This window comes from Ursus americanus, chromosome 23 (assembly GCF_024610735.1).
Source record: "Ursus americanus isolate L20-20 chromosome 23, mUrsAme1.1.p, whole genome shotgun sequence".
NCBI lineage: Eukaryota > Metazoa > Chordata > Mammalia > Carnivora > Ursidae > Ursus > Ursus americanus.
Window position 1 is genome coordinate 6,392,611 of NC_142149.1, and position 27,950 is coordinate 6,420,560.

General features: G+C 47.8%; 1 protein-coding gene across 2 annotated transcripts; it reads left to right on the forward strand.

Moving 5' to 3' along the window:
- Window positions 1-104: 104 nt before the first annotated feature.
- CD300LF (CD300 molecule like family member f) lies at window positions 105-27,950 on the forward strand. Of its 2 annotated transcripts, none has more exons than XM_045813918.2 (9): window positions 105-1,073; window positions 1,200-1,277; window positions 8,847-9,003; window positions 16,806-17,135; window positions 18,544-18,598; window positions 20,504-20,616; window positions 21,724-21,746; window positions 22,031-22,180; window positions 22,674-27,950. In XM_045813918.2, the coding sequence occupies exons 3-9, from the start codon at window positions 8,961-8,963 to the stop codon at window positions 22,827-22,829; spliced, it is 870 nt and encodes a 289-aa protein (XP_045669874.2). In that variant the 5' UTR covers window positions 105-1,073; window positions 1,200-1,277; window positions 8,847-8,960; the 3' UTR covers window positions 22,830-27,950. The 2 variants fall into 2 exon arrangements, with proteins under 2 accessions (XP_045669874.2, XP_045669873.2); XM_045813917.2 differs by having other exon boundaries at window positions 125-1,073; window positions 18,490-18,598.

The following is a 27,950-nucleotide window of genomic DNA, read 5'->3' on the forward strand; positions in this document are numbered from 1 at the left end:
GAGGTGAGGAAGGAGCCCCTCCTAGAGCCCGCAGAGGGAAATGTGGGCTTCTAACTTCCAGCTCTGGTTTCTGTTGTTGGCTCGACCAAGACCCTCCTTTGTCCTGTGGTAGGTTTGGGAGAGCCAGGCTTGTCCTGTGTCAGCCTGCTTCAGGCTCTCGGTGTGACCACATACTTTCTTCCTTCTTAGAGGCCAGATGCCATACTTTTCTTACCAGGCTAGTGGCAAAAAATTTGGAGGTCCCACCCTGATGCATCTGTGGAGTGTGAATCAGAGCGTTCCCACCCACATCCACCCCACTGCCAGCCCTGGGAGTCTGACAGGCAGAAGGATGGGCATGGAGTGAAGGGAGAAGGCTGGTGGCTGTGAGGGCCCCCTGTGACCTTGTGTGCTGAGGGGCCGACGGGGAGCGGGTCCATGGTGGGGGATGCCTGGCATGGCAGCCTGGTCCAAGGCCTCAGGAATTGTCTGGGCAGCCTTGCTGTCCTGGGACTCAGCCCTCCCCTTCCCAGCACTCCGGAGGCCGGTCATGGGAGAACACTGGGCCCTGGTGTCTCGGGTTGGATTCTAGGTGCTGGCACACATGCTGGCCAGGCTTTCATTTCTGCTTTACTCTGAATCCCTGGCCATCACAAGTCCTTGCCTTCCTTGCTGCAACCCAATGGGCAAGCCTAGTTTCTGGGGTTCCTCTTGCCTCTTCCCACCAGTGTGATGCTGTTGCATCCCAGCCCTGAGTGTGGTCCTCCAGGCCCTGTGCTCTGTTCCGTCCTGATCCTGAGGAAATGCAGGGGGAGACAGAGTGCTAAGAACAAAACTCTACTTGTTGGCCTGCCAGCTCCCTAGGACCCACACAACAGTGTTAAATTTGGACTGTACTTAAAATTTGAAGCCACCCCTTTGCCTCTCCACATTCTTCTTGCCCTGGAAGGTGGACCTGAGCAATCTATATCAAGATATTCTTTCTAGTTTCCGGTTGTGTTCAGCCAATGTGGAGCCCCAGGAAGAGATGTGGGAGCAGGAGGAGAGCACGGTAGGAGGGAGCTGACTTGCTGCCCTGGCTAGCTCCCAGGAGGGTGAGTCTGAATTGCTGGGTTTCTCCACTGAGAGTCACAGCTCCTGCCAGCCAGCCCTCCCCATGCAGCCTTTTGTCCCTGGGCTCTAGCAGTAGTTCCCTTCTCTCATTTTTTTTTGTTTTTTAGGCTAGGGCAGGAATGGAGGCCTTGCGCTATGCATGGGCATTGTGCCCCCTGGCTCCCCAACATCCTGCCTCCACCTTGGTAAGTAGTCTTTGTATTAAACCTGCTTGAATGATCCAGTGTGAGTGTCCACCTGTTTCCTGCTGGGACCTTGACAGAGACACACCAGGGCCCCAGAGTCTGGGAGCGCTTACTGTGAATCCGATGCCCACGGTGGCCGAGAAGGAGCCTGGGATGAACTTGCCCTGGTCGAACTGAACCAGCAGAGATGTCTTCCCCACGCCACTGTCACCCACCAGGATGGTCTGAAAAGGAGCAAGAAGGGGGGAGGGTCTGCAGTGTGAATTGGGCTTCTGAGACGGCATTGTGGCTGTGGGAGTGGACCCCTAAACACACATGCACTCACGCACACGCGTGCACACACACACACACCAAACTCTTGGTCTCCTAATCAAAGTCACTGAAGAGGCATGAAAAAATAGAAGGAAGCTTGTTTCGCCCCATGTTAATGAACATCTGAGGTGACCATGAGAGCTCGCCTCTCAGATTTCCAACCACAGGGGCATAACTGACTGAGGCCCCACTGTGCGCTCTGAGTCCCCCCCAGGTGTGTTTGCACCGAGGCCATCCTTATCGAGGGCAGTTCCCAGCCAAAGGCAGAGTGTGGCAGGGACACTGAGGCAGGCCTGTTTCTGGGAGACACAGGATTCCCCTTATGGCTGAACTTGGCTTGAGGATGATTTTATAGATCCTTCCAGAGATTGCATGGATGTTTCCTTCACTTGAGGTCAGACCTGCATCACGTTCTGTTGGCTCTCCCCGCCTCTCTTGGCTTCTACCCCACTTTTTTCTTTTTCCCTCCCTTCCTTCCTTCCTTCCTTCCTTCCTTCCTTCCTTCCTTCCTTCCTCCTTCTTTCTTTTTTTTTAAGATTTTATTTATTTATTTGAGAGAGAGAGAGAGAATGAATGAGGGGAGGTGCAGAAGGAGCAGGACAAGACGACTTCCGGCTGACCAGAGAGTCCTACATGAGGCTTGATCCTAGGACCCTGAGATCATGACCTCAGCCAAAGTCAGACGCTTAACCGACTGAGCCACCCAGGTGCCCCTACCCCACTTTTTTTGGTAGGTATTTCCCTTAATAAATTCCCTGCACTTTTAATTCCCTTTGGCACTAGTTTCTTGGGAGAGTGACACAGTGGGTCTCTTGTATGTGAAAGTCTAAAAAAATCATTGTCTATAGAATAAAAAAAACAGAATGTCTGGACATATGCCTTGGGAAGAGTTTGCACTTGGCTCTGGAGCAATGGAAAGGACAGCATTTCAAGAGAATTAGAGTTTGGGAAAGAAGGGAATGGCTACTTCTGTACCTGGAGAAAGTAGGGGGGAGAGTTAGTCGGAAAGGTCAGGTGCTATATTTGGAAGAAAATCATAAGCAATGGAGAGGAAATACACCAGGAGGCTGGTACTCAGCAGGCTTTCAATGAATGAATGAATGAATGAATGAATGGGTGGATGGATGAATGAATGAGCTGTAAATGCCTTAGTTTCAAAATGGACAATAGCTACTTTCCAAAGACAATCATTGGAAAGGCTCAAGAGATGCCAACTTTAGCTGACTTGCAAAGCCATAATGAGGCAAAAAACCAAAAATGTAAAAGCATAATGATTGACATAATGTCAAAAATGTCAAAAAACCAAAAATGTGAAAGCATAAGGATTGATAATGTCTCCTGGGGTTGGACCCATGGCCCCAACACTGTTTGGCTCTGACAGTGGCATTGAACTGGCAGCAGGATAAAAATAAGATTGTTTGTGATGTTGACTTTGGATGTCCCCTGACAATGGTCCCCCACCTCCACTTCCCAAACCAAATTCGATTCAGCTTTTATTCTCTCCTGGGTTCAAGGGCTCCATTTGTTTGTTGTGTGCAGTGTCTTTAATAATTTACATCTCAAATCCAACTTCCCCAGGCTTGAAGAAGTGCTTCCTAGAGAGACTATTCCAGAAGGTGAAGGGTCAGTCCCTCCATGTCCACCTTCCTCATTTACTAGAGGATATAACACGTCGACATTCTTTTTCCCTTTTACCCTTTTCCTTTTCTGCTCTTCCACTGGGTTTTGTGATTGTAAATTCAAAAGAGACCACTCAGCCTGGCTGCCTGGTTTTTGTTTGTTTGTTTGTTTTTGTTTTTTGTTTTAAGATTTTTAAAAATTTATTTGACAGAGAGAGACAGCGAGAGAGGGAACACAAGCAAAGGGGAGTGTGAAAGGGAGAAGCAGGCTCCCCACTGAGCGGGAAGCCCAAGGCAGCTGATCCCAGGACCCTGAGATCATGACCTGAATTGAAGGCAGACGCTTAACCAACCGATGCACCCAGGCGCCCCACTGGGGCATTCTGAAGAACAATTAACAGTATCTATCAAAGTTACAAATGCAAATTCCATGGACTCAACAGTTCTATGGTTTTACTTGCAAAATTTCACCAAGATGTGGGTACAAGGGTGTTCGTGGTAGCATGTGTAAGAGCAAATAATTCAGCAGTTGGGGCTGCTTGAATAAACTGTAGACTGCCCATGCGATGGAATACTGTGGACCCGTGAAAGAATGAGGTAGGGGCGCCTGGCCGGCTCAGTTGGAGGAGCATGCGACTCTTGATCTCGGGGTCGTGAGTTCAAGTTGGATGTAGAGATTACTTAAAAAAAAAAGAGAGAGAGAATGAGGTAGATCTGTATGTGCTGTTTGGGAAAAATGATATTATGGAGTAAAAGAATAAGAGGCAGAGGGGCGCCTGGGTGGCACAGCAGTTAAGCGTCTGCCTTCGGCTCAGGGCGTTATCCCGGCATTCTGGGATCGAGCCCCACATCAGGCTCCTCCGCTATGAGCCTGTTTCTTCCTCTCCCACTCCCCCTGCTTGTGTTCCCTCTCTCGCTGGCTGTCTCTATCTCTGTCGAATAAATAAATTAAAAAAAAAAAAGAATAAGAGGCAGAGAGGTGTGCTTGTGTGCTGACTTACGTTGACTTCATTTGTGTATATGGTGATTGTGCACACACTTTTTTTTCAGGGAGGCAGCAGGGGCTGACTGTGGCTACCTTTGAGGTTCTGGGAATGAAGAGAAGACTTTTACTTGTTGCTTTATCTCTATTTCCTTCCTTCCTTCCTTCCTTCCTTCCTTCCTTCCTTCCTTCCTTCCTTCCTTCCTTCTATTCCTCTTCCTTCTTCTCTTCTTCTTCGTCTTCGTCTTCATCCTCATAACCTTCTCCTTCTTCAAAACATCGCTCGCAGTACCTTTTAAAAAACTGTTAACTGGGAGTATTTGAGAGTGGGCATCATGGGCCATGTTTTCTTTTTGTCCTCTTCTGTATTAAAAATCCCTAATAAGTGTAATAAACTGGTTGACGAAGTAAACTCATACATCCTTTACTTAACCTGGAATAAATTTCTTTTCTACAGAAAAGAGCAAAACGTTGGTTTTGGAGACACATACATACGTTAAACGGTGGTTGTCTCTGCATGGGGGGATCAGGAGTGATTTAAAATGCATTCTTTATGTTCATTTGTATTCCATTCTCCTTCTGTAATGAACACACATTCCTTTGTAATTCAGAAATATGTCTATGTATGTGTTGGGGAGGCACACCATGCTGGGTAACTCAGGTAAAAGCCAAGGGGAAGGCCAATGTCTAGCCTCATTTGTTGTTGAACAAACGCTTGATTTTATTTCTTCCAAATAAATCCAGCCCACGAAACAGGCTTAAAAAAAAATCAGGTCCTCTGGGCAGAGGGAACCTGAATGGTAGGAATTTCACTTTGTTGATTTCAGCGAGAGTTACCTTAGGTTTCTGAGGGGCAGGTGGCAAAGCAGCCCACCCTCTGTCCTGAAAATCATAGAGCTCTTTCACCTCGTCCTTCCAGAGGGTTAACCCACTCTTTGGAAACCTGTCTTTTTCTCAAAAATAAACTTTGCCTCTGCCTGAGTGCCTGGATAAGAACTTGGCTGAGACTCAGTTTCCCATTCCATAGACTGCAGAAAAATGGCATTAGATCTGGAAAATGTTAAGGTTAGTGTTATCAGTGACTTGCTTTGCTAAACCAATTTCCAGTTCATGATAATACATTCTTCCATTCTGGGGGAACCTGTTTTAGAAATAGCCATGGAGCGGATACTCTGCTGACAGTCAGCTCAAGGATGCGCTGTCTTATTAACTCTTGGCTGTTAGGTTCCCTCTTCACTGTGAGCACTGAACAGGACCAAAGGGCAGCTGGCTTCTGTCTCAGCCTCTCTAGCAGGACGCTGGACTGTAGGCTTTACAAGCCAGACTCAGGGTTGAATCCTGGCTTTGCCAATTACTATTATGTGACTTTGGACAAGTTACTTGCTCTCTGAGCCTAGATTTATTTGCTTGAAAAATGGGAATAACATCGCCTTTCCTCTATATTTGTAGTGAGGATTTGATGTGATAGGTACTTAAAACTATATAAAATATGGAGCATAGCACATAGTGGGTAGAAAAGATGAAGTGTGGTTGGGTCCAAGTGAACTGAGTTCAGGACGGTTGCTGAGAACAATGATGGTACAGAGATCCTTAGTAGGGCTTACAGGGCCAGCGCAAGAATGACAATGCAGTGAAAATGATTCATTTGTGTATTCATTTTCCAACAATTATTTATTGAGCACCACCTATGTGCCAGGTGTGATGTTAGCCGCTGGGGATACAGCCCTCATGGATCTTCTAATCCAGGGTGGAAGAGATCCAACAAAACCAGCCCTTTCAGGATCGGACCTCCTCCCCCCATGAATAGATTAAGTTCTGAAAATATTGCGGTTTGCAAGTCCAAAGTGATCAAGAGAAGTAGCTCGAACAAGTCTCTGTTCCTTGTAACCACGAGAACCGATCAATGCATCGACACACACGGGTCATACGCATGCATACACACTACATGTGTGCACACAAGTCACCATGGCACACACAGCGTGCACACACACACAACGTACATATGTGCACACACAGCACTAGCAGTACAACACACATATGTATACACAGCTCCCACACATGCCTACATACAAGCATGAACACACCACATACACGTTCATCCATGCATGCACACACATCCACGAGCACTCATATTCATGCATGAGCATGTGTGCATGTGCACACACACACACACACACACACAGGTACTTTAGGGCAGGGGAACCTCAGATGATTCATCCAATCCTTTTTTTCACAGATGGGGTCATGGGAGCCCAGGGAGGGAGCTGACTAATGCAGAAGTCAATGGCCAAGCCAGCACTAGGGCCTCCAGTCGGTTTTTGAGGATACAGGGCCCCCAGAACAGCCTGACTTTGCTGTAGTCCCTGGAGGCACTTGTTTTGAGGAGCAGTCTTACCACCATTCAGAGACACTCAGATAATTCTGTTCGTGACTCAAAAGGGGATCCTCCTTGTGTTATAGGATTTTTATTCCCATAGTGCCAGCATTTCTTGGTCATGCCGCTTCGAAGAATGAAGAGGTCGACCAGATGGAGAGTGGTGGGCAGCAAGCCTGAGTTTATTGAGTGAGAGTACAAAGCTCCCAGAGAGGAAGGGGACCCAAGAGGGTTGCCATTTTGACATTCAAATCTTGGGTTTTTTTATAAGCTGTTTTGCAGATGTATCTTGGGCATCCTAAGTGGGGGCCCCTGTGGACTGGCCGCTAAGATGTGCCAGTCAGGGCTTTGGTCACGCACCCGTCTACCTATCCGGTGATTGTTCATGTGTTGGTCTTTTGGGCTGACATCTGGACACTAACTGCCTCAACTTGTGATAGTGACCAATGTTTTATGGTTCATCGTTTTGTTTCAGGATGTTTTGCAAAAGTCACTTCTGCAGAGGCTGGTAGACAGGATGCTCTTGTGGTCCTGTCTAAGCTGTCAAACAGGATGCTAGTGCGGTTTTTGTCTTGGCTGTCCCGGCTCCCTATTGTCTTGTTGGGACCCTGGCCCTGACTACCTAATTGTCCAACTAACTCCGAACACGTGGGTAAGCTGGGCCCAGAGCAGAGGACCGGGCCACAGGCAAGACTTCGAGCAGCTCAGATGCTGGTCATTCCTTACCCCCTATGCCTAAGAAAGGAAAGTTTACCCACAACTCTCAAAACATCTGCCCCCTTGTTTTTCAGGGATGTCCCAACTTGCTTAACTCCTCGGTCATTTCCCCTGGAAGCCGAATAGTGTTCTTGTTTGCAGAAGCCAATGTCTCTCAGCATAACTGTATACAGTGCGGAGGATGGGCTTGTTGAACAGTTGGGACCGAGGGCTGACCGAGCCCTCACCCCGAATTGTTGATCTTACTTTATGGTCTGGAGATATGTAAAGTGGAAGTCTGTCTCTGGCCACATCCTGGAAAAGCTTGGCTTATCAGCTGTTGTGGTTTTTTTTTTTTTTTTTTTTTTTTTGTGCAAATAAGCCTCCTGCACACCTACTCATTCCTGATTAGGGTGCGAGGGGCTTACGTCCCTCGTTGGGACTCACTCGCTTCTCCAGATGTCACAGGGTGTGTGTGACACTTGGCAAGAGTGACTCCAGGTGCAAACTATGAGAAAGGGCCCTATCTTTTTCCTAGCTCCTGTGCTCCACCCTGGGGCTTGTTGGGATCCTGATTGGGGGGGATGGGGGATGAGTACAAAGTTGTCAGAAAGAAGGAGTAAGACAGGCAAAGCTGGTGCTGACCTTCTTCCTCCTTCCATAGGTAGTTATTATAAGGTGGGGAGTGAGGACTGAGGGGGTAATAACCATGAACAATGAGCAGGTTTCTTCAGGAAGGAGGCCCTGGTATAACCGACAAGTTTCTGGAGGATTCAGGCTGGTATCAATATCCACAGGCTCGGGGCGCCTGGGTGGCGCAGTCAGTAAGCGTCTGCCTTCCGCTCAGGGTGTGATCCCAGCGTTATGGGATCGAGCCCCACATGGGCTCCTCCGCTATGAGCCTGCTTCTTCCTCTCCCACTCCCCCTGCTTGTGTTCCCTCTCTCGCTGGCTGTCTCTCTCTGTCAAATAAATAAATAAAATCTTAAAAAAAAAATATCCATGGGCTCTTACTTGGTGGTCTGGGGCACAGCAATGATAATTCTAGTATGTTCTGAGGACAGAGGCCCCTCTCGCCCATTGGACCAGTAGGTCTCTGCTCACATAGCCTTATTCTATGAACCCCTTTCTTTGTAGTCTGGAGTTTGATACTCTCTACCTCCTTATTCCACTCTCTGGTCTAGAATCTCTCCTCTGGCTTTCAGGTGTTGGCCCAAGCTCCCCCACAGCTGAAATCCTGACCTTCTGGGCTTCCAAGGCTATACCTGAAATTCATGTGTCTGGTGTTGTGTCCCTCAGCCTCTGCTCTCCAAGACCTCTGTGATGGAGCTGGGTTCCCTCCCCCCAGTCTTCCCACCAGAGGAGAAGGATTGAGTAAAAGCAAGCCATACCCATTGGGTCTGCGTCTGCAAATTTCCATAAGGCCTAGAAGGTGTGGCAAAGTCCTCTTTTTAGAGAACTCTTCCTGGCTGCAGACAGGAAGGTATTTCTCAAAAGCTTATTCATGATCACTAAGACTTGTTGCATTGCTCGTTGCTATGAGATTTCAACCCTTTTACCTCCTTCCTCTTTTCACTTATTCACCAGTGGGAAGTGGCTGAAGGAGGAAGTGCATGAGTGGGGAAAGCAGCAGGGTTGGAAGATGCCGGAGCTGAGTCAGAGTTGACTGGCTCCACCGAGGGGGGCTTGTGCGAAGACAGAATGTACCTGCTGCTGTTCTTCCTCCTCCTCTTCCAGCTTTCAGGTGAGCGGGGCCTGGGTCTGTACTGGAGATGAGCTTCTGGGGCGGGATGAAGTGGCTGGTGGGGGGAGGAGGGGGCCCAGCAAGGGGTCCTGCTGGGACGCAGGCTCCGTTTCTTTCTTTCCTTTTTTTTTTTTTTAAAGATTTTATTTATTTTATTCAACAGAGATAGAGACAGCCCACAAGAGAGGGAACACAAGCAGGGGGAGTGGGAGAGGAAGAAGCAGGCTCACAGCGGAGGAGCCTGATGTGGGGCTCGATCCCATAACGCCGGGATCATGCCCTGAGCCGAAGGCAGACGCTTAACCGTTGTGCTACCCAGGCGCCCCCAGGCTCCGTTTCTAAGCAGTTTCTCCAAGCAGTGTGTGTGTGTGAGTCATCCACCCCATTCCTCACCCTGCACAAGGCATAATTCCTGATCACCCAGGGGTTGATATTTCCAAATGGACTTAGACTGATGGGCCCTTCGGGTCTAAGAGAAGCAGAGGAGCCCTGGTTGCTCAGGAGAGCTGGTGAACGCTTGCTCCTGCACTGTCACCTTCGAGAATGCCTTATAAGGAAGGGAAGGAGCGAGGATGGAGGCGGCTTTGGAGGAAGGAAAGCAGGGAGTTTGCAGACAGGAAGGGAGACATGGTTCTAGGCATTTGGGGTAGAAGGAAAGAGTAGAAGTTGCTGACGGACCGAGATGGGGATGGTGGTGGAAGGAAACTAAGTTGATGGATACCATTTTGACTAAAAATTAAGGGGATTTTCTTGATCTGGAAATGCTGGAGGGCCACAGGGCTCGATTTTGGGCTTCTCTATCTAGAGCTATTCCCTCGTTGATCTCCTCTCCTCTCTTGGCTTAAATACCACATCTATACAGATGATGCCTGATGTCGTATCGTTAGCCTGGATATCACCCAGAATCTCTTAGTCAACTGCCCATTCAACTCTCCACTAAGATGTTGACATTTCAAATGTGACCTGAGCATATCTTCCCCCTCAAATTCCTTTCTCTCCCATCTTTGTGTTTGGTAACTCCGTCTTTTCTAGGTGCTCAGGCAAAACCTGAGGTCATTCATCTTTTCTCTCACATCCCATAATGATCCTTTGGAAATGCAAGTCAGATCCTGTCTTTCCTCTGGTCAAAACCCTCCAATGACCTCCTATCCTACTCAGAGTAAAAGCACAGAGTCCTTACAGAAGCTAAAAGGTGCACCACCTGGTTCTCTCACCTCATCACCTCCCTGATTGCCTCTTATACTGCTCCCTCGGCTCAACCTACTGGAGACAAAATGGCCTCTTAGATGTTCTTTGAACATGTTAGGTACACTCCTGCCTCAGGGCCTTTGCACTTGCTGTTCTCTCTGCCCAGATGCTCTTCTTCATAGGCTACAGGTTCCAGTCCATCATATCCTGCATGTCTTTGATTCTCACTGAGGCCTCCATTGATAAGAAACCTCATTAAAATAGCAATTCCCTTGCATTATTTTTCTCTGCTGTCTGACTCCTCCCTTACCCCACCTTGAGAGAACATAAACTTTAGGAAGGCAGGGATTTTTGCACATGCAAACATACCAGGTATAGATTAGACAAATAGTAAGTATTAGTTGAGTGAGTGAATGTGTCTCATGGAGAGGGGAAAATATGATTGCTGTACTCCTCATCTTTCTTTTTCATAGAACTGAACACTTGAGACTCTTGACATTAATTGTAGAGGACATGCATCGCTCATGAGCACGTAAGATGGTGCAGCTACTTTGGAAAACAAAGACATTTTGACATTCCTCAATGTGTGGTTACCACATGATCCAGCAATTCTACTCCTAGGCCCAAGAGAATTGAAAATATATGTCCATGTAAAAACCTGTATGCAAATGTTCATGGCAACGTTCTTCATAATCGTTAAAAACTGGAAACAACCTAAATGTACATCAACTGATGGATGCGTAAATAAAATGTGGCCTACCCATACAATGGAATATTATTCAGCCATAAGACAAATGAATACTGACACATGCTACAACACAGACCAACCCTGGAAACATGATGCTAAGTGAAAGGGTCCAGACACAAGAGGCCATCTATTGTATGATCCCATTCCCATGAAATATCCAAAATACCTAAATTCGTAGAGATGGAAAGTAGATCAGTGGTTGCCATGGACTGGGGGGAGGAGTAAGGGAGAGTGACTGCTAATGAGTAAGGGGTTTCTTTTCAGGGTGATAAAAAGAAATTGGGTGTGGTGATGGTTGCAGAGCTTTGTGAATGTCCTAAGAACTGCTGAGCTGTATACTTTAAAAGGGTGAATTGTATGGTATGGGAATCATATGTCAGTATGAACATAGTCAAGGAGCAGAGGGAAGAATCAGGAGCAGTAGAGTTCTCCTGGTAGAAATTCTCTGGGTAGCTTTAGGCATTGTGTGGCTCTGAGGCTCTGGAATAATGTGTTCACGGCAAGTGGACATCCCTTTACGACTTGTGAGTCTTTAACATGGTCGAATTTGATCATTCATTCCATCAGTCAGAGAAATGAAAATCATATGGGGACCTGGGTGGCTCAGTCTGTTAAGCATCTGCCTTTGGCATGGGTCATCATCTCAGGGTCCTGGGATCGAGCCCCACATCAGGCTCCCTGCTCAGCAGGGGGTCTGCTTCTCCCTCTCTCTCTGCCTCTCTCCCCATGCTTCTGCTCTCTATCTCTCTCAAGTAAATAAAATATTAAAAAAAAAAAAAAGAAAGAAAATCATATCTCCAAGAAGTGGTAGGTGCTGTGAGCAGAGCTGAGCTATGTGACCTGACATGCTGAGCCTCGGGGGGCCCGGGGGTGGCGCTGTGGATGGGAGGGTGCTGCAAGGAGCCTCTGGGAGGGGATGTCTGAGCAGAGGCCTGGAGGGCGAGAAGGAGCAGGCACTTAGAATCAGGGGCAGCTTTTCGGGCACAGGCAACGGTGAGCACAAGAGGCTATGATAAGGGACATGAGCCCGGCCTGCGCAGGCCTGAGGGTGCTTCAGAGCAGCCTGGGGGTGCCGATTGGGAGGATATCACTGTGTTTGGGGGAAAAGTCTTAGGGGAGGAAAGTGACATGTCCAGGACCACAAGGCTGGTAAAGACAAAGCTGGGGATGGGTCGTAGGAATGCAGAAGGCAGACTCTGGGTGAGCTGTTAAGCGCAAATCAGCAAGGCAGCGAATGCACATGAAGGACTACTTCTTTTTCCCCCTGACATCCGGAAACAGGGGAAGTTGGTGAGCAGATGTGAGCAGTGCTGGTGCACGTGTGTGTGCGTGCGCGTGCCTGTGCGTGACCAAGGCAGAGTGGGAACGTCAGTTGGAAGCCAGCAAGCACAGCTGTGTGCGAAGCAGGAACCTGGCCTGCACTGTGAACCGCTGTGCCCCCCCCCACTAGCCTCTCCCACTGAACTTCCCCTAACAAGCCCCCAATTTACCCTGCACCGCGTCTCACTTCTGAAGAGTTCATTGTTTTCAAGATACACGAGAAACACATACCAACCAGAGCTCCCACTGGGCTTTACAGCCTTCACTTTCTGTGAGACAGGAAGAGATTCGTATCCCATATTTTTCAGAGAAAAATTAGCGGCTTTGTCCAAATTCAGCCTCACCATAAGTGGTGGCAGACAAGGACAAGACCCACGTGTGCCGGCCCAGACTGGAGACTGGGCTGGAGTTGGGGTCCAGACCTGTCCCTCACTGACGATGAGCCCATCACCTCCCCTTGGGGCTTAGCTTCTTCCTCATCTAGGATTACTCCCGATCGACTAGTCTGAGTAACCATACCCGCTGAAGATGCCTTTCCTCGGGGCTCAGGGCTGCCTCCTCCTCCTCCTCCTCCTCCTCCTTCTTTTTTTTTTTTTTTTTTGAAGATTTTATTTGTTTATCTGAGAGAGTGAGAGAAGGTGCACAAGCAGGGAAAGTGGCAGGCAGAGGGAGACGGAGAAGCAGATGCCTCACTGAGCAAGGAGCCCGATGCGGGACTCGATCCCAGGACCCTGAGATCATGACCTGAGCTGAAGGCAGATGCTTCACTGACAGAGCCACCCAGGCGCCCCGTTAGGGCTGCCTTCTGTGTCAGACAGCAGGGCTGGTGCTCTGCTGAGGTTGGTGGGGAGTAAAGCCTTGGACAGACAGTTCCAAGAAGCGAGAGGAGCGGACAGTTCAAGAGTCGGGCCCAATGCCAGTGCTCGGGTGAGACGTGCTAATGCCACCCAGGAGTTTCCTAAGGCTGCCGGGACAAATTGTGACACACTTAGTGGCTTTAAACAACACAGATTTATAATGTTACGGTCTGGAAGTCAGAGTCTAAAAGGGTCACCAGGGCTGCGTTCCTTCTGGTGGCTTTGGGGCAGAATCATATTCCTGGACTTTTCCCTGGCCCGGAGGCTGCTGTGTCCTTGAAGTGTGGCCCCAACTTATCTTCAACGTCCTCTCTCCTTCTCTGCCTCTGACCCTCCTGCCTCCCTCTGGTAAGGACCTTTGTGATGATGTTGGGCCCACCCAGATACTCCAGGATAATCTCTCCATCTCAAGATCCTTAATTTAGTCACATCTACAAAGTCCCATTTTGCCCTGTGAGCTTAATTTAGTCACATCTACAAAGTCCCATTTTGCCCTGTGAACTTTACAGGTTCTGGGGATTAGGACACAGACATCCTTAGGAAGCCATTATTCTGCTCACCGCGCCACGGAACAGCCCTGTCCAGGCATTATTCCCACCCCCCCCCGCCATCATTTTGAAAGTAATAAATGCTCATTGTTGATATTTAGGAAACTACAGAAAAAAAGGAAGAGTTAGAAAAAATAAAAAACCTTATGTCCCTTATCTTAATGGCCAAGGCAACCTGATGTTAATTTAATATTTTTACTTCTTTCCTTTTAATCTTTTCTTCTATGTATATTTTATTTTATTTTATTTTAAAGATTTTATTTATTTATTTGACAGAGATAGAGACAGCCAGCGAGAGAGGGAACACAAGCAGGGGGAGTGAGAGAGGAAGAAGCAGGCTCACAGCAGAGGAGCCTGATGTGGGGCTCGATCCCATAACGCCGGGATCACGCCCTGAGCCGAAGGCAGACGCTTAACCGCTGTGCCACCCAGGCGCCCCTTCTTTGTATATTTTAAAAGTTAGTTGAGATTGTGCTGTATATGATGTTTAAAAAAAATGTTTTCACTTCATATGAGGATTTTCCCCAGAATTAACAGTATTTCTAAGCATAATTACCAGTGTCTGCAATATATTTCTTTGTCTATTTCCCTAATCGATGGACGTGAACCTTGTTTCCTTTATTTTTGCTCTCTAAATAATAATGTAATGAATCGTGGTGCATATGTTTTTGTTAGCTTCTCTGATTATTTCCCGAGGACCAAATCCTAGACATATAATTACTGGAGCAAAGGGCATGATTATTTTGATACATAATTGCCACATCGCTTTCAGTAATGATGGGACCCGTTACATCCCTACCAGCAGGTTCTCCGCGTGTCCGTGCCACGTCACCCATGTCAGCGATATGGTAGTCACAAAAACTTGGTTGGCTTCATATGTGAAAATGACATCACTTTAAAATATTTTCATTTACTAGATTATTTAAATGGAACACTTCCAATTTTACCAGCCACGTGAATTTCCTCTTTGTGACTTGCCTTTTCTTGCCCCTTGCCAGTTTTCTAAATGGAATGTTAATGTTCATCTTTTATACGCTCTTTCAAAAAAAGGATTATGAATCCTTTTCTATGTTATTTGTTGTAAATATTTCTTGCAGTCTGTTCTTTGCCTCCATTCAGTCTTTTTTGTTGGTATATCCAAGTGTTACATTTATATACAAATTCACTGACTCTTGCGCGATGTCCTCCATGAATTTTTAAACTTAGAAACTGCTCCTTTCATTGAGAGATGTTATAAAGGCTCACTTCTGTGTTCTTCTAGTTTAAGAAGTGATTTGCTATTTTATGTTGACTTTCTTAATCTCCCTGAGTTTACCTGGGTGGAGCACGGGGAGAGGTGACAGGACCCAGCAATGCTTGTAGGAAACCCTTCCCCTCCCCACTTGTCTTTTTAGAGTCCTATGGTATGCTATACTCCAGAGAACTGAAAACATATCTCCATGCAAATACCGGTAGTACATACATGTTCACGGCAGCATGCTTCACAATAGCCAAAAAGTGAAAACAACCCATATATCATCCACTGACGAATGGATAACAAAATGTGACCTGTCCTTACCGTGGAACGAAGTACCCACACGCGCTACAATGGGGATGAACCTTACAAACATTACGCGAAGTGAGTGAAGCCAGATATAGAGGCCATACATTGTATGACTACGTGTACATGAAACGTAGATTTCAGAATAAAGAAATCTATAGACAGGACGTAGGTTAGTGGGGGAGCGAATCAGGGGTACAGGGTTTCTTTTGAGGTGACGAAAATGTTCTGGAATTAGAAGTGATGGCTGCACAGCTCTGTGAATAGCCTAAAAACCCCAGAGTATATGCTTTAGAATGAAGAGTAAAATTATGATATGTGAATTATATCTCAATTTTTAAAAATGGACAAAAGTAAATTCTTAGCCTTAAACACACTTTAATTCATTTTAGAAAGGAAGAAAATTATCACTGTCTTTAACTTAGCAAATTGGAAGAGCACAAGTAGTAATCTTGAGGAAAGAAGAGGAATAAAACCACACATATGAGAAATTAATAACAGGAAATAAAAACAATAAAAACTAATCTCAAAAGTGGTTTAATGCAGGAAAAAAACAAGGAGGAGGGGAGGAGAAACAGAAGGAGGACATCCCTCAGCAGGTGTAATCCACACCGATCATAGATGCATGTGGTCAGAACGTGTAATAATTACAGATACGGACATTTTAATTATAAAAGAATACTTTCTAAATGCAGGAATTTATGCTAATAATACACACTCCATGAAATAGGTTAACTTTCTGGGAAAAACAAACCAAAACAATAGAACGGATTCAAAAACCGTCAAAGAATTTGAATAGTCAATATTCAGGGGGAAAACAATTTCCAGTAATCAAAGTATTTGTCCCAATAATGAATTTGCCAGATAGTTTTGTAGATAATTTCTTAGGATTCTAAAGACACAGAAATTCCTTTGCTTTATTTAGGTACTGATCTCAGCACGTGGAAAAGATGGGACTCTGCCAGATTAATTGTGTGAAAGGAGCATCTCATATCAAACCTCAGCAGACAGCACAAAGAAAATTCCAGAAAAGAGCCTTCCTTAGGACTATAGAGCTGGAGCTGATGCTGATAGCTAGGGTCAGCTGGCAGTTGGCGTTTGCGTGGCCACGCTCCACTGCTGGTGTGGATGTTTCGAATGAAGCAAGTGTTTTAAAATTGAGAGGTTCCATACAAAATCTGGATTCCTGGCTACTCTAGAAAAATGAAAAGATCTGAAACCACAGAGCCCCCAGCTTGCATGAGGACAATGGGCTGAAGTGGACCGGGGCCATGCCTTCCCTTGGGTCATTTGCTCTCCAGATGACGTTGGCCATGGGGATGGGGAGGGGTGGATTATTAGAAGCTGTCATTGCTCAGTGTGGATGTTTTTGTTTCTCTGAGATGTACAGCTGTGCTCTTCGGTAATTTCTGTGGTGGCTTTGACCCAGTGGAGTTTTGAATGACAAAGGTCTGTCTTGTGGAAGGTGTATTCCTTCTTTGACTGTTATTCAACTCATCAGGCTCTTGGGTTTATTGGGGCTATTTGTGATGTAGGAGGCTGTGGCTCTGCCCTCGGGGGTGGGGTGGGGTGTGACAGGCACATGGGTTTGTGTTTTCCAGGCTCAGCTGATATCATGGGTCCAGAAGCAGTCAGAGGCCCAGTTGGGGGCTCACTGACTGTGCAGTGTCGCTATGGACCCAAGTGGAAGGCCTACAGTAAGTGGTGGTGTCGAGGAGCCCAGTGGTCAAGCTGCCATATCCTCATTCAAACCAGTGGGTCAGAGCAGGAAGTGAAGAGTGACCGAATGTCCATCAAGGACAATCAGAAATCATTCACGTTCACTGTGACCATGGAGGAGCTCAGGCGGAACGATGCAGACACTTACTGGTGTGGGATTGAGAGAAGTGGAACTGACCTTGGGGCCAAAGTTAAAGTGACCATTGACCCAGGTAAGAATACATGTGTGTGTGGAGGTGCCTCTTAAGAACCTGCTCTGTGATGGTCCCTGAGGTTCCTCTCCAATGACTTAGGTCCACTCAGAGTGAACTGTCACACAGGGGGGTTGAGTCCTGAGTTCTTCTAGGACCCCAACTGATCCCTTGGATTGGGAGGGACAGGGCTTCTTTTAGATGCTCTCATGGCTCCTGGTACCTCCTCTAGGATAGATCCAGCCTTTCTGGGCACGTGTTTCTCTGCACAGCACAATGCCTGAGACTATTGTCCATAGAGATCAAGGTGATGGTCCCAGTTTCAGTTCATAGACCAAAGAGACCTTCTTCCGTGTGACCTAGAGATCTGAATTCCTGCCACTGCTTTCCTGGACCTCTGGTGCCCACGTGTCCCTGCTCGTTCTGGAATTTGGGGCCGGGACTTCATAGCGGCTATTCCCACCCCCTGTTCCATACCCAGTCCCAGAGGGAAGAGGCCCAGCGCAGTGGGGGTGCTGTGGTTGATTTCTGAGGTCCACAAAGGCCTCCCCAGTCAAAAGGGTGCATTTCTGGTGCCTGAAATCTCATTAAAAGGCATATACACATTTGGGCTTAATGATGCTCTTCATAAGTACTTCTAGAATGCAAACACTCCTGGGATGGGCAGCTCAGAGGTCCCACTGCCTTGGTTTGAATGAGTTGGTCTGTTGGGCTCTGCTTCTCTGACCCCCAGACAGGTAACACCAGCTCCCAGGGCGCTTGTGGCAAGGGGACAGCACGGAGTCCGCAGAGCCCCCATCCTGCCTGAACCTCTGAGGCGTGTTACTGTTGGCAAAGTGCAGCACATTCACTGTCTCACTGAATCCGGAAAATGTTCCTGAGATATGACTCTCTTCACTGCAGAAGCTTAATAACTTGCCCAAAGTAAAGGCTCTTCCTGAACATTATGAGTTTGTTCACAGGTGGTCCTGACCTTAGAAGTCACAGATCTTGGGAGTGTTAGCCACCGGGCCAGCCCCCCTCCTTCTGCTCCTGTCCTTTCTGGATAAATGAGACTGGGGGAGGCATTGGCAGAGAACTTGTCATAAGCAGGGAGAGGGTTTCAAGTCTAGCTGAACTCCAGCTGCCTTTGCCCTGCGGTAACATTAGGCCCCCTCTAATCCTTCCAGGGCCTGCTCGACATCCTCCCTGAACTTGTACCCAGTCCTCCCTGCCTCTGAGGCTGAGTCTCCTAGTGGCCAGGGAGATAGGAGCAGTCCAGGCTATAGGCCCTTCCCATGGCCCAGCTCCAGGCTCCCCCCAGGCTCAAAGCCACGTGCAGGGCTGCGGGCGGGTTAGCAGGCTGAATAGTGTATAATGTGGTCTGTATGCCTAGCACCAACTACAGTATCAACCACCATCACCACCACCTCAACCACCATGTCCACAGAGCCAGCAGAGACCAAAGGCCCCCCGACTGAGACCAGTCACCACTCCCGTGGCAGGTAAGCCAGCTCTGGTGCACTGTTTCCTGTGGTCTACTTGGCCCAAATTCCTCCAATGGGGGGATGCTTTGCAGTCCCAGGGGCCAGCCAGAGCTTGTCCCTAGACCCTTTGCCTCCTTTGAGAGGGCGAGGATGCCAGGGGCTCTTTCCACTTGCTATCAGACCCCACAGTGTCCTTGGAGCCCCCCAGATTCTTCCTCCTGGAGCACTGGTGCATTCATTCTTCTCTCTTGTTTTTCCTGAGTTAGCTTCTGCATGGCCAGCCCCTTGTTGAGCTCTGGAGGCAATAGACATGGAGCTTCCCCCCAGGAGCTCAGAGTGCAGGGTGGGAGACTGATGAGCTGACAGTCAGTGCAGATGGCGTGGCCAGTGTGTGTGTGTGTGTGGGCACCAGCACCATAGGGCCACAGGGACGGTTCTTGGTCCAAATACCAGGAGAACAGGGGGGGCTTGGGGACACCCTGTTTCCCCTAATTACCGTTATGGCAAGAGCAGCAGTACCGACAGTTTGCCTCATCTCGAGAGCACCTGCCAGTTCACAGAGGGCTTTTCTGTCCATTGTCTGTTAATCCTTGGACCCTGCTCCATGAGGCGAGCAGGCACATACAATTGCCCATTTTATAGAGGAAGAAACTGAGTCTCTCTCATGCTTCTTAGCACTCTGTCCAGCCAATGCAGCTGAAGTGGCTTTTTGGAAGCTGAGAGGCCTCTTTCCATCTCCTCCTTGGCCGCCTTGACTTTCTTTCTAGACCTTCCGTGATCTTCTTTTGCTGGACCTTCTTGTAGAATCTGGGTGGGAGGTCCCCAATTCTTCTATCCCCTTTCCCATTTGCCCTCTGTTTCAAAAGTTTCTTTTTACTAACCTGCTTTTAGTGAGTAATACTTAAGGAGTTTCCTCTTTTTATGAATCAAAGCTGTATGTCAGTATCAGTTAGGGTCTTTGATCAGCCTGAGATGGATTCATTCATTCATTCATTCATTCATTCATTCAACAAATAATTATTGAGCCCCACTCCTGCCTATCACTGTCTTGGGGAATACAAGAGGATACTAGGATGAACAGAATGATCAAGCTGTCTGTCCTCCAGGTACTTACAATTGAGAGATAAATAATGTGCCAGATAGAGTTAATTACTTCATTGATTGATGAGTTTATTCTACAGATTCTGTGACTAGTGATGAATAAGAGATAGTCTTTGAATTAAATTCAGGCTCAGGCTGCCTTAACACCACATCCCAGGCCACTTCAGGAACAGATGTTTATTTACACACAGTCTGGAGGCCAGAAGCTGAGATCAAGGTGTCGGCACGGTTGGTTCCTTCTTGGGGCTTACAGGGAGAATGCGGTGGCTGCTGGCCATCTTTGGCACACCTTGCCTTGTGGCACCGTGACCCCAATTTCTGCCTCTATTGTCACATGGCCTTCTTCCTGTGCGTAGCTGCGTGAAGCTAAATTTCCCTCTTGTAAGGACGCCAGCCATTGGATTAGGACCCCTCCCAATCCAGTAGGACCTCATCTTAACTTGATTATATCTGCAAAAATCTTATTTCCAAATAGGTCACCTTCACAGGTTCTGAATGAACATGGTTGTGGGGGTGGGGGACACTTTTTAACCCAGTACAGCAAGGGCAAATGTAGAAGCAGAGAGAACTTTCCAGAGCCTGTTGCCATGCAATTTCCATTAGGTGTCTAGACCCACAGAAACCTTGCGGAACCCTCCTCTCCTTTAATTTTTTTTTTTTTTACCATCTCTGAGGGCACCAAAGAGTGGGGTTCCCAGGCTAGAAACCCCAGGCTTGTAGGTCAAAAGGCATGTGGCCCTCCCCGCTACCAGGTGGCTGGGGTGTGGCCCGGAAGCAGGAGGTGGGCCCGGGTGCTGCATGGTGTTCTTTTATTGTTTCCAGCACTAACTCCCTGAAGCTCAGCATCCTGATTCCCCTCATCTTGGCTGTGTTGCTGCTTCTCCTGGTGACGGCCTCACTCCTGGCTTTGAGAAAGATGAAGCGGCAGAAGAGAGGTGATCAGATACAGCTGACGCTGCGCTGGGGCTGGGCTGGGTGGCAGCGTGGGGCTGGTGGCTGGCTCTGCTTCCACATTCTCATGGTAAATGCACCCCCTCCTCAGAACTCACTAGGGCCTAAGCTCTTTTGGGGCTCTCTCCAGCACCCCTCCCCCGCTGCAGCCTGGAGACTCTTGTAGTCAAGGAGGGGGGGGGCTCATTCTTGCTTATCACGTTTCCTCCCCAGTGTATGTCTGCGACCTAAGTTCTAAGTACTTTCTGCATTCCTCAATATCTAGGCTTTTGAAACTAAAAACCAGGAGAAAAGAACTTCTTATTTCTGTGTTGTCTCTAAAATTGGGGGGTGGGTGGGCAGAGAGAAACAGGAACCACAAGCACTTGAAAGCTGGTCCATAAGATGCTGACCCAGCTTGTGCACCTCACTCAGACGGCAGCCTGGTGGGGACACTCATGTGCTAGGATTGGCCAGGCACCAGCGATGCAAGGAGGGGACAGGCTCAGCTGCCTGACAGCCCACAGCCCACCTGAAGAGTAACTGGAATTCTGGGGACAAAGGCGACGAGACAGATATAAATCAAGTGCCATGGAGCCGGGGAGGGAGGGATTCAGCACCCTGGGCAGCTGGGAAGGCAGGTGCGACTTTGAGTTGACTCCTGAATGACCAAATCGGTAGAGAAATGGGGGCATTCCAGGCAGAACTTCTTCTTTTTTTTTTTTTTTAATGATTTTTTATTATATTATGTTAGTCACCATACCCAGGCAGAACTTCTGACAGAAGTTAGTCTGAGCCTGCAATTGCACAGAAGGAAACTTAACCCCAGGGATGCTGATTGGTGGCAGGGCCACCCGATCAGCTAATTGCCCTTCTGTGATGTGGGGGAGATGGGCGAGGTCTCCTTATTTCTCAGGTGGAGAACTGGAAGCTCAGAGAGGTGAAGTGACCAATGTCACAGAGTGTGTCACCTGAGGAGTCAGAACCAGGTCTCATCTCTCTGACTCTGGAGCCTAATTCACCTCTTTTCTTCCAGATTTCTCTTCCCCAGACCTGGGAGCCCTGCGAGTCTAGGGATGGGCTTTCTAATTCTGATTGTTTTTGTCTTTTAGCTGCTGGGACATCCCCAGAGCAGGTAAGAGAGTCCCCGAGGTCAGACCAGAGAATCCAGACAGCTCCTTTCTCTCTGTCCTCATTTTCCTTCTCCCAGGAGCACTGAGGTCCAAACGTATCAGACAAACTATGTGCCCAAGTGTCTGTGTGCTTACGGCCCAGTTGCAGGGCATGGGAGGATGGGGGGTGGTTGATGGAAACAGCCAGAATGGGGGAGAGCTGGAAGGGGGCAGGTGTGGGGGTTGCAGAGGAAGCTGGGAGGGTCTGTGTCCCTCCAGGGAAGAGGACCTGGGCTTTCTTTCCAAGGTGCTCCAGCCCCCGGAGGGGGACCTCTGCTATGCAAATCTGGCCCTGCAGTCAACCAGCACCTCCCACGACCCCTCCCAGAGGAAGGCCTGCACAAAGCCCACCTCCTCTGCCCTGGATGATCAGTGGGAAGTGGAATACATCACCATGGTGTGTACTTGGTGGGGCTATTGTGGGGCTTGGAACCAGATCTGCCATTGCCCCCACTTTGAGGATGGGCTTTCTCCAGCCTGGGGGGTCACAGAGGAGGAGGAGCCAGCGCTGGGCCAAGCCACAGCCATTGAAAGACTTGCTTGTGCAACTCCCCCAGACTTTGGCCTTTCGGAAGTGTTTCCATAGCAGGCCTCAGCCCTGGGGGACTCAGAGTCCCATCAGGCACGGCCCTTATGTTTGGCAGTGGAGACCTGGACAGGTGTGGAATTCCATGTGAAGTGTGCTGCCCCAGTGTGGAGTTGAGGGAGGGTCTTCTGCTGGGGCTGGAGCTCCGAGAGCTGGCAGAGTGACGGGGGCGGGAGCTGGAAGGTGTGGGAGTAGCCTTCAGAAGCTGTGAAGGCCCTGTGCCCCCACCTCATCCAAGGCCTCTTCCTTCCATGGGCAAAGCCTCTTGCCTGCCTCTCTGACCCCTTGGGCATCTTTATTACAGGCCCCTATCCCGAAGGAGGACATTTCCTACGCGGCTCTGTCTTTGGAGCTTTTGAATCAGGAGCCAACCTACTGCAACATGAACTACCACGTTGCCCGTGTTCCCAGCAGGAGCCACGAGGAGTCCATGGAATACAGCAGCATTAGGAGATCTTAGCCTGAGCTCCAGGCTCCCTCTCCAACCTCTCACAAGGCCTGTGAGCATGTTTCTGCTCTGTCTGCTTTCTGCCCCCAGTCATCTCATAGGGACCCACAGTGACCGAAGCCTCAACCTGGTCTCAGGGGGCTTTTGGGAGGTAGATGGTGGTCTCTTTACATCCCTTTATCTCCCATATAGCTTGGGAGGGGGTTGGGGATATGCTCTGGAGCTGCCAAGGGAGTAATAATGATAATGATACTACTAATAATTAACCTTTATTTATTGCTTACCATGTGTGGTGGGCTGAATAACGGCCCCCAAAGTTATCTGCGTCCCAATCCCTAGAACCTGTGAATATGGCAAAAGGAGCCATGTGAGTGTACGGAGTTGAGGATTTTGAGATGGGGAGAGTATTCTGGATTCTCCAGGTGGGCCCCAAATGTAATCACAAGGGTCCTTGTAAGAAGGAGGCAAGAAGGTCACAAGAGGAGAAGGAAGCCGATGACAGACGCAGAGGTTGGAGTGATGTGGCCAGAAAAGGCAAGCGATGGGTTGTTCCCTGGAGGGTCTAGAAGAAACCAGCCCTGCCAACACCCTGACTTTAGTCCAGTGAAACAGATTTTGTCCTTCTGGCCTCCGGAATTGTAGGAGAATAAACTGATGTTGTGTTAATGAAGCCAGTAACCGTGTGTTTGTTACGGCATCAACAGGAAACAGACGCTCTATGTGGCAGGCACCTTCCCTAAACGCTCTACCCCCGTAACCAGCTGAATCCCTGCAGCAACCCTATAGGGGCATCTTTACCATTGCCCCCATTTTACAGATGAGGAATCAAGGTTCAGAGAGGTTCAGTGACGTACCAAGTTTTTTTTTTTAATTTTTTTTATTATGTTAGTCATCATACAGTACATCCCTGGTTTCTGATGTAAAGTTCGATGATTCATTAGTTGCGTATAACACCCAGTGCACCATGCAATATGTGCCCTCCTTACTACCCATCACCAGTCTATCCCATTCCCCCACCCTCCTCCCCTCTGAAGCCCTCAGTTTGTTTCTCAGAAGTGACGTACCAAGTTTTATCACTAGGAAGCGGACGAGTTGAAATTTGAACTTGGGCATTTGGGCTCCCAAGTCTGGTGTCTGGGCCACTGTCCTGCACGGCAAGTCTAAGGACGAGGGAGTGTGTGCACTACTTGTGCAGGGATAGTTAGCGAGTATTCACAGATGCCGGACTTAACACCTCTGTTCTAGAGTCCTGGCAGCCCTCCCTCCAGAGTATGTTCTGAATCCCAGCATGGTAGCATGGCTTGTTGACTCCATGGTTACCAGCCAAGTTCAAGCAAAACGCCAGTCCCCTGCCTGCTGCCCCTCCTTCCTTTTTGGCCCCAGAGACCATTCTCCTTCTAGCAGCCAGAGTGATCTTTTTAAAGCACAGACCTGGTCACTTGCTGTTTATCACCTTCTGGTGGCTTCTTCTGCCTGCCCCTATAACCCCAGCTCCAGCCACTCTCCTTTTGGGAAGATGAAGCTTAAGAAAAAAAAAAAAAAAGAAAAAGAAAAAGATGAAGCTTGCTCTTTTCTCAGGGCATTGACACTCGCTGTATCTTCTTTCTGGAATGTTCTCCCCACAGATGTGTGACTAGTTAGCTTCTTTTCATCATCACATCTTAGCTCAAGTGTCTCCTCTCAGTGTAGGCTTCCCTGACCACCCTAATGGCAGTAGCCCCTGCCCCTACCTCCAATTTCTCTCTGTCCTGTGGCCCCGTTTTTCTTTCTTCATAGCAGGCACAGCTTTATGAACTTATTTACTGATATGTGGGTTTACTGTTTCCCCCTCTCCGCTAGGTTGTAGGCTGCTGAAGGTGAGGACTTAGTCTCGTTCACTGCTTTATCCCCTGTTTTAAGGTCTCGTACATTGTGGATTCTTGAGTGTTTATATGTTGCCTTGAATGAATAATAACGCGATGGTCCAGGCATGGAAGCACAGGGCAAGTTTTCAGGAGCAGGAACACCTACCTGTGTCTGTCATTCTAGGAAGGGGGTCCTGGGCCACCTGGGCAACCTAAGGAATTTCAGTATCAAACTCCCAGAAGCATGAAGTGAAGAGATTTCTTTCTCTCCTCCTAAAGCCAGGGGAGACAGGAGGGGCCATGATTCCTCTTGACTGGAGGACAAAAGTCTATTACTTCACTTGTCTCTTTTGGTGGGCGCTGGGATGAAGCATCAGGAAAGGAGTCATGGCTTGGGAAGAAATGATGAGCTAGCCTCGGGCTGTAGGCAGGTGCCCCAGCTGGTACAGGGGCTGTAGTTATGTTTATGGGCTGCTGTTAGTGTGTCCTGGGGTTGCTCGACTTCTCACAGCTATGGACACCCCAGGTGGTCTGGGAGACGTGGCCTTGGTGGATGTCCATCCCAGCATGCACTGCTCTCTGCTCCTGCTCCCACTCCCTGAAAGATGATTCCCTAGAACTTCAAGAGCTGTACCATCCTGGGGAAATTTGCAGAGCCTAGGCAAACTTAAATATTATTGGGCTGGTCATTTAAGCTGGTTGGATCAGTGAGACTGTTTTGACCCAGAGCAAGAAGTGGCTACAGAGGGTTCTTTAAGTGAAAAATCTCAAAGCAGAGCAACACTAGAACGAGTTGAAGTATAAGAGTAACAGAAAGCCTTGGGCCAGTGCATCGCTGTGCCGTTTTAGCCATTGTGCATAAAGTGGTTTTACTGCTGAGTTTTTAAGCAGCCAGTACCAAACAGAACCTGTAAGTACATGGTTATTCTGGATAGTAAGGAATTCATCTTTTCTGGTAATCAGTCACTGACACTACTGAGGGTTAGTGCCTTGACAGTTCTGATGTAAATCTAGAAACTCAGGGAAGACTAGAATTTAGCTCAGTTGGGTTTAGCTGGAGGAGTCTGGTTGCTTCTGCCTTTATCTCGACGGTAGATATGGGCTGGAAATGGAAGGTTCTGGCAGCCTAGCTGAACTGAGGAAAGGCAAATCCACTTAGAAAGACAGATCCACTCTGATCACTTTTGATTGTCTTATTCAAGCTTCCAAAAAGAAGTCTGCCAGATATATTACCAGAGATAATGTTTTTATCCAAAATTCCAACCATCTGGATTGGTGGCTCTCTGAAAACGGACCTTTTCATGTCCTGAGAGGTGGGGTTGACTAGCTCATGATATTTGTGAAAGCTGTTTGGTCCACTCTACATTCTGCAGCTGGACTGAGCAGATTTCTGACTGGTGGTCCTCATGGGAAGCATTCGGGTTCTTCGGGTCTGGGTCATGACTGTAGGGATCCATCCTGCATCCAGCCCAATTTGTTCAAGCTTGAACTGAAATTTAGAGAGCACTGGGGGGAAGTAGTCAGGGCCAGGGGAAGGGAGGCAAACATATGCAAGCAGTTTGAAAGGAAACGGTTTCATAATGTTTATAGATTGGTATCTTGGTGTTGTCTCAGCCATATCTGGCCACTCTGTAAAGATTTTGCTAAGGCAGATTATAGGTGCTGGACTAGCACCTTTACCGAAAGAATAAGGAAGTTCAGCTATGGTTCCTGTGTCTGAGTGAGAGTGACATGGGTGATTTTGCTCTATAGTTTCTAGGAAAACACATTCTGTTCAAACTCCAAGATATTGAACCACTCAGCTCTGACTGAGTGCCTAATTATTTATAGCCTGCCTAAAGTTGCTGGGGTTTCCCTCCTTTGGTTTTTAAATTATTACTATTTAAGGATCCCACTTAAGAAAATTGTAGGGTTGGGGCAGTCTCCTTTCAACAGCTGTATGCATATTACTGGCTTCTAGAAGACGGAGCTTTCTTTTTTTTCCCCAAAAGTTTTATGTTTATTTGACAGAAAGAGAAGGAACAAGAGAGCACGAGCAGGGGGAGCTGCAGGCAGAGGGAGAAGCAGTCTCTCTGCTGAGCAGGGAAACCAATGTGGGGCTCGATCCCGGGGCCCTGGGATCATGACCTGAGCCAAAGGCAGATGCTTAAGTGACTGAGCCACCCAGGTGCCCCAACGATGGAGGCTTCTTGAGAATCAGTTGAGAGAGAGAAATATACTCAGCTGGTAATCTTCAAAATACATGATTGAGATAAATGTTGAAGTGAGACTGAAAGCCTACCTTTGCTTGACACCTTGGAAATAGAGTTCATAGCCACTTGGCCTTGGAAATGCTAGACTGCTGGAATCAGTTGATATCATGCACCGATACTTTTTTTTAGATTGGGAGAGATTGCTCTTGTGGTCAGCCTTTTCTTTTACCAACTAGGTGCATTCTTTTCCAATGTAAATGGAATTGAGAATTGGTCAGATCATTGAGAAAGTTGCTTAAATCAGGGAATTGTAAAAGAAGTGTATTCTTTCTTTAAGTGACTTCTTTCTACCCAAAATGGCTAAATGTGTAGTAATTCGCTAGTGTTCTGATGTAGACCTAAGTCTTGTCTTTGCTTACGGGTCTGCTGAAGGAAGAGCTCATAGCTGTTTCTGCACTAACTGCCCACGTTGTATTGTCTTGTTCCAGTTTCTCTGACATGAAGCAAGACATTCTAGACACTTATGAAGCAATTGGAGTGCGAAACCTTTCTTCGTTTTTATGTTTTTCCTCCTGATATTTTACAGTTCTCTCACTCATTCCTAATTTGGTCAGCATTTTTTTTTTTTGACAGAATTTTTTTTTAAAGACATGCTTTTATTGAGTCTTTCCAAAACATTCAATCTAGTTTTTGTAGAAAAGACCGTTCTTTTTTTGTTTACCCCCTTATGACATTGGTCAATATCCTTTTCGTTTGCACTTTAATTGATTAGTTTATACATGGATTACTTGACATAATTATAATTAGTGTGTATGATTGACCAAAAGACTGAAGAGTGTTGACTAATCTGGAACATTGGTGAAGAGAGGGTTTGGTTAAGAAAGTTTCTACTGGGGCGCCTGGGTGGCACAGCGGTTAAGCGTCTGCCTTCGGCTCAGGGCGTGGTCCCGGCGTTATGGGATCGAGCCCCACATCAGGCTCCTCCGCTATGAGCCTGCTTCTTCCTCTCCACTCCCCCTGCTTGTGTTCCCTCTCTTGCTGGCTGTCTCTATCTCTGTCAAATAAATAAATAAAATCTTAAAAAAAAAAGAAAGTTT